Genomic DNA, 6,822 nt, shown 5'->3' with positions numbered 1-6,822 from the left:
AACGGTTGAACCTTTTTAATTTTTTGTAAAATAACCAACTTGGACATAGGAATAAAAAAGCTACGTGTAGGCCTAACGTGAAGTTCGACACAATTATTGTTTTATAAACAGTATAGATATCTGTCTGTGAAAAGTCTGGCCTTTCGCTATCTCACAATCACTTAGCCGAGTTGATAATAAATTTGCTACCTGTTATTAGAATAGTTGTAAGCTATAACCGATTTGTACCATACCCTAGTCTTCAAGAAAAAAAAAGGACTCCCATACCAATCTGTTCAGAGCTATTTGAAACATTTCACAAATATGATAGTCTGGCTCGAAAAATCCAAATAAAAACTTCCAGAAACGAGCGCATATTTCTTTTTTAAGATATCATATCAACCTCACCGCATATACGCACCGTTGGATTGGTACGCCAAAGGTGCGCGTTGATCCACTTCATAGTAGTTACTGTATCGTAAATTAGAGTTGTTTTCCTCAAAAGGACCACTATTATCAGCATTCAATCCAGGAGTGTACCGTTGGTCACCGTTCATGTCTTGATTTCCGTTCGAATACCACCCTTGATTTTCTGATGGTATGTAACCAGCTCGACTGGTCATCTCGCGTGCGTTGTTCTGTTCACAAGAGGGCTGATCACTGACAAACTCAGAGGTAGTACACGGCGCCTGCTCTTGCATTCCCATGAAAGTATTCATATTCTGAATCGGCATCTGGCCTGCATGACTAGTTGAAGAGTACTGGACAACAGTGCGTGAGGAACTATTCTGCGTTCCATATATGTTGTAAGCGTTCGGCAATGCATTGTGAGAGATACCGGTATGCCTCGACATGTGCATATTAGCGTCGCCATATGATGTATATTCTGCATCAACATTATAGTGACGACTGCTCATATGTTTATGGTGGCGCCCGTTCCGACTGCGTTTGCTGCGCTTCTTCTTCTTCTTATGCCCAGCGGCTGCAATTTCTGGGCGCGGATGTGCATGAGATCTCGCCCGCTTGTGCTTGTCGCGACCCATGGTCATTGGTGGTAACATATTGGTACTAGCATATCCATTAATACAAGCTTGTGATGATGCTACCTCTGTATTCAACTGCGCATGCTGAGACGATACCTGATACGGACCGTCTGGTACCGACCCATCGTTATGCGTAGTCACACCAGTATGCGTATGTCCCATACACCCACAGCCTCCAGTTTTCGGTATAGTAAAGGGAAGATTGGTGTTTTGGTCCCATGCGTTAATATCGGGTCGGCTCTCCAGATTTGAAGGCTCGTGTAATTCCACCCTTGTCTGTTGCTCGTGCGAAGATTGTTGTGTGGAGGATGTCTGATGAATCCGAGGATTATGTTGCTTATGGGAGGATTGCTGCATATGAGATACCTGTTGCATATGGGACTGTTGTTGCTGATGTCCAAGATGACCTCCATTAGCAGGCCAAGCCTTGCTATGTGATGGACTGTAATTACCAAGTTGTGCAACATAACCCTCATCCACCTTTCGCTCCTGATAAGTATTGCTGCTGCCAGAGTTACCACCACATGATGCACTTTGACAGTCGCAAGACTGCACAGCGGGGCGTGACTCAAATTGGTTAGACGGTTGCGGGTTAGACTGCATGCTAGCCTCTCCATGCATATTCGAAATAGATTGCTGCTGCTGTTGATTAAGCCGACTTGAGTCCACCACATCAGTCTGCCAGGTATCTACAGCCAGATTATCTATACTCCTGTGCTGACCTGAGTTGGCGCTGCATACTCCATAGTTAGTAGGATTTTGCACCTGCATACCTCCACGTACGTCCAAAGTCTGATTGCCCCTCATCTGCGACAATGATGGTTCGTGTTCTTGCTCTCGACTCGTGGAGAGATCATCTCTCGTGCCGAGGACCACATCCCTAGAATTCATCCGCGAGTCCGATCGATGGCCCGAGCGGGATCGATTAGCTGAGCGGTGTCGTTTGCGAGACTTGATGCCAACTTCGATTGGTTGACAATACGCGTCGTGACATTGCGCCCCTTGCAGTCCTTGATGGATTTGTTGCTGCTGTTGCTGTTGCTGGTATGGGTACTGCAACACCTGTTGCGGAACTTGATCTCGACTTCTGCATACTTCGTGGGGGTTTGAGCACATCTGGTGAGTGTTGTTGAACCCATTGCCCACGTTCACGAAACCGGCATTGCAGCTGCAAGTCGTAGGCTGACGTGATAGTTGTGTATGTGTAGATTGTGCCGCAGTTTGAACCCAAGAGTGAGACGGTGTCTGCATTCGAGAGTAAGGATTAGTCGCCGTCATGCCTCCAATGTCGTGCGCGCTATTCATCATTACACCTCCATCGTTAAGCATGGGCGCTCCACCTTGCCCCTGTTTTTGCTGTGAAGGCTGCACAATTTGTTCCGCACTCCATATTGGCCCTGTCTGTAACCCGCCCCGAGTTGGTTGATTTGAACTCGCCATCTCAGACTTAACTGAAATCGGTCGTGATAGACTCTCTAAATTTTTCGACTCGATGTTCACCTGATTTGGAATATTCTTAGGTGCGTACGTTGTTGACCGCGTGGCAGTCGCCATAGATGAAACACTCTGTGTACAATCGCTCAATGGCTCATCATGTTTATGCTTCAGACGGGCGTGAAGGTGTCGAGCGTGGTTAGACGCGTACGTGCGTCTACAGTCCTTGTACAGACACGCAAACGATCGCTTGAGCTCTGACTTTTTGCGACGTCGGCGCGCTTGATTGACTTTCGACATATCAAGTACAACACCATCGATTGTCGTCAAAAGTTGTCCTTCCGAGCCTCGTAACTCGCCATTGATGCAGCGCATGGCGGAAACATTCGTGCGACTATTATCAGAATAATAACTGATGCTCATGTCTCCTTGGCTTCCATTCGGAATGGTGCGATCATCTGAGTGATGCAGGCCCTCAACCGAACCGCCGACAGCGGCACCATCTGGCCGAGAATATCTCCCAGCATCCATCGTATATTGACTGGCCCAACTGTGCGACATATTCTGCTGTCGCGTGGTTCTTAGACTGCTGTCTCGGTTGGCAGCGTCGATAGAGTGGATGCTACCATCCTCGCTAGTGGGCAATTCTTGGTCAGCCCCTTTGCTCCCATTCGAGGACCCTTCACCCTCACCCGTGCTGGTGTCGAGATTACATCTATCATTGTAACTGTTCGTACCATCCGCGACATTGAAGCCATTGGCAATAGTACTGAGCTGCTTGATCCTTGGCTGTGGCTGCCCCCCCCGCCATTCGTTTTCTGGCGGTGTAAACCCCTCATCCATGGCCAAAACTGAGCGAGTGTTCGAATCCAAACCCCGCTTCGACGTCTGCACAGCTATCATCATATTATTGGCCAATCCTTTCGTTCTGGGTGGAATTTGCGCTACGTTGCGGTGATCAACTGCTTTTGTTTCCGCAGTTGATGTGACAATGACCTTCGAACTGTCTGCGGGTTTCACCGTTTGACCACCACCGTCATGTTTGAGTCGGTAGTGCAATTGTCTGGAGTGATGTGATACATACGACAGGGAACACCCTTTATATTGGCAAGAGAAGGTTTCTTTTGACAAATGAGTTTTACCTCGTTTGGTCGGATTCTTAACTTGTGCGTAAGAACCATTGAGCTCCTCTCCGTTCGTACTCCTACTGGTATCCTCCACACTAAAAGAACGCCCATTGCGATACCTCGTACGATTGTCCGACTCATTTGCACTACGTCCAGAATCTTCGAAACTGGTGGAGCGATTGTTTCGCTTTCTATTCTGCCTATCACTTTCATCCATGCTACCACTAGAATCCACCGCATCGATTGAAGATTCGTTGCACTCTCCTTCCTGACCACCAGATTCGTTATTACTGCCATTAGAATACCCGTCCGTACTCACATCGTCAACTATTTGTGTATTCGAACTTAAAAAGCCATTTGAAACTTGTCTACACTTGATGCTCGAAGACTGATGTGGCACTGTAGGTGGTGTGGATGTGCGCCTGACAGTTCCAATTCCATTACGCTTCATAGAATCTGCATTTCGAGACGGTTAATAATCAGTATACAATATGGACATCAAATGCACCACAAACCAGTTCCCGTGCAAATCAGTTCCTACTCAAAAATTGGTTGCCATATCTAGTTTAACTCAATAGATATCACATGTGACAACAAATATTGAAATCTCAACTTACTCGCAAGGTTTGGAACTATCTGACCCTTCTGGGTTGTATGGATCTGGCCCGTATCGATCACTCTCTGTGTCCGTGGCATTGCAGTTGCGTTTCCGCCGCCCTTGCACTGAGAATCGGTAGTTTTTATGATTGAAGAAAGATGTTATATGAGACCGACGCAGAAACATAGAAATTTAGGTCAGACACGCGATGGGCTACACCAGTGCGATGAATACTACTTAGTTATTCTATAACTTGAAAATTATATCCTCAAAAGCACACTGGAAGGGACAGCAAGTCGACAACTAGACTCGATAATTGCAGGCGAACCCCCCTTGCAACATTGACCATATTAGACCCCATATGAACGAACACATGATACAAACAATGCGCAAACTTTTTTAAATATAATATTAAGGAGTGTGTAAACACGTCAAGACACAACACACAAGCGTTAGTGAAGACGTCCACAAGGTAGATAACTAATGTCATGGATATAGTTCACTGTAAAATGAGGGTACAAAAGTACAATAGATCCAATTGCTCTTACATTTACGCAATAACCTTGTCCTACATTCCCAGAAATGAAATTCAGACAAAACGTTAGTCACCCCTTCACACAAACAGTAAAATATATTCGCACAAAAGCCCATCTTTCGTATGTGTATACCTCTTTTTTCTGTCTACTAGCCATATCATCAGCTTGAATGTTCGATAAGTATTTAAAATTCAGCTATACGTATGTGTTTCCGCATAAACTCATGTATGTTTGTTCTTGTGAAGGTTGTTTGTATATATCAATCTACTTGGCTATGTGATTACATAAAACCCCTCAAATAGTGTTGTCGACTATTCTAGATATTTTATATTATGAACCGTCTTATGCCAAGTAGGAGGGTTTTAGTCAAAAAGGGATGGCTCAGAAACTGATTGTGAAATACGCATTCTCAAAATTTTCTAAAAACAATACTGCGCAATATCGAAATTTTCTAAAAAATGTTCTAAAAATTGTCGCAAACTCGCAAAAAAAAAAGAGTACTGTATAAGGCCATAAGCGTGTAACGGCTCCAAACTTTCAATGAGTACATTTATAACTCTGACAAAAGATACGAAATCATTGGTCTAGCTTTAGAGTCTAGACTTTTAGGACTTGGTCCGGTATCCGACTGCAGTATCCGTATTCCGTTTCGTAGAACCACTCCAATAAAATCGAAGAACCAGGTCCAGAATTAAATACTGTTCTACTCCGTTAACATAAAATGATCTATCAAAAGATAGCTAATGAGCATAGGAAACAAGAGGGGGGAGCCAAAACTATTCAAAAGTAGAAAAGACGCTTGTTTAGTACTATTTTTATCACAGAAAGCGTAGCTATGGAGTCCTATTTATTTTATTGATGTCCGCAACACTTTTTCCCCATTTGGAGGCCCCCAAGAAGTCCACGAGAGATCCTAAAAGGAATTTCGTTTCAAAAAATAGAACATACTTTTGTGGGTCCGTCCCGTGTGTGAAAGTGAGGCAGAAAGGGTGAGTTATTAGCTACCCTCTTTTAATAAACACTTTTAGTCTTCACGGCGTCCACGCCGTGTTTTATTTTTGGGCTCTATTTAAAACAGCGATCTTCAATTTCATTGGAATGATGTTTGAGCAGTCCAACATGTTTATTTTGTATAGACATAAAAAATCTTATTGGGTAGGCAATAGACTCTTAAAGTAGTTTATTGTCTGTGCACAACATTTATACATTCGGTTGCTCTTGTGCTTGAGTTGTTTATCGGACAGTCTCGGGATTTTTGGAGGCTCGGGTTACAGACTCGGGTCTCGAGTCTCAACACGAACTCAGGAATTGGCTTCAAATATTTCTATTTTATTATGTCGTAAATCTGAATTCTCTCGAGTGAAAAGTGAAAACCTGTTTCTGAGTTTCAGTCTTTCAGACTATCAGACCTCCGTGACTCAGTCAGACTATCAGACCTCCGTGACTCAGTCCCCTCAGTCTCCCTACCTCAGTGGTTGGAAATTTAAATTTATTCGCAGGGGGTAAAATATATTTTTTAAAGGCCAGCAAGGATAAAAAGCATATGAGCTTCTACTACTCTTTAAAACTTTACTCTTGAGTCTTGACTGTCTTCTTTCAAAACAGACCTGTAGGCTGTGACCTGTATTTTTGTGGCTAAATAGTATGAATATCGCATCAGGGGGGAGTCCAAACTCCAGGCATCAGAGCCCATAGAAGGGAAAGAAGATCAAGACCAAGTATAACAGATAAATACTGAGTAAACTACCAAGGACTCCCGGTTTTAACTCTTCGCCCAAGGCAAAAAAAACAAAAATATCTCAGGCTCCCAGAAAAATCAGTGGGCTTACCATTTACCTCTAGTAGAGCAAAGGGCTAACAGCGGAGTGGGAGCATTTATTTGTACAGTATTAGGGACCCTCTTCCAGGCCTGGGGACTGGTAAATATGGAAGAAAGAAAAATGGCAACAACAAAAAAATAGCCGTAATATATTTGGAAAATACGTATTATGAGCCCTTGGCGGAAAATATGGAATATGAAATATGAGACAGTATTGGCATATTATGTAAAAATATTTTCGAAAATATGAAATATGGATCAAATTTACAAAGTGTCAGGCTGTCAG

General features: G+C 43.7%; 1 protein-coding gene across 1 annotated transcript; it reads right to left on the bottom strand.

Moving 5' to 3' along the window:
* Positions 1-346: 346 nt before the first annotated feature.
* Positions 347-5,030, bottom strand: SARC_08311 (hypothetical protein). The gene is made up of 3 exons (XM_014297722.1): positions 4,850-5,030; positions 4,201-4,306; positions 347-4,039 (listed from the first exon to the last, which is right to left on the bottom strand). Exons 1-3 carry the CDS (start codon positions 4,871-4,873, stop codon positions 384-386), a joined length of 3,786 nt encoding a protein of 1,261 aa, XP_014153197.1. The 5' UTR covers positions 4,874-5,030; the 3' UTR covers positions 347-383.
* Between the last annotated feature and the right edge of the window lie 1,792 nt (positions 5,031-6,822).

This window comes from Sphaeroforma arctica, assembly GCF_001186125.1.
Source record: "Sphaeroforma arctica JP610 unplaced genomic scaffold supercont1.735, whole genome shotgun sequence".
In the NCBI taxonomy this organism is placed as follows: Eukaryota; class Ichthyosporea; order Ichthyophonida; genus Sphaeroforma; species Sphaeroforma arctica.
This window is presented reverse-complemented; position numbering and strand designations above follow the sequence as displayed.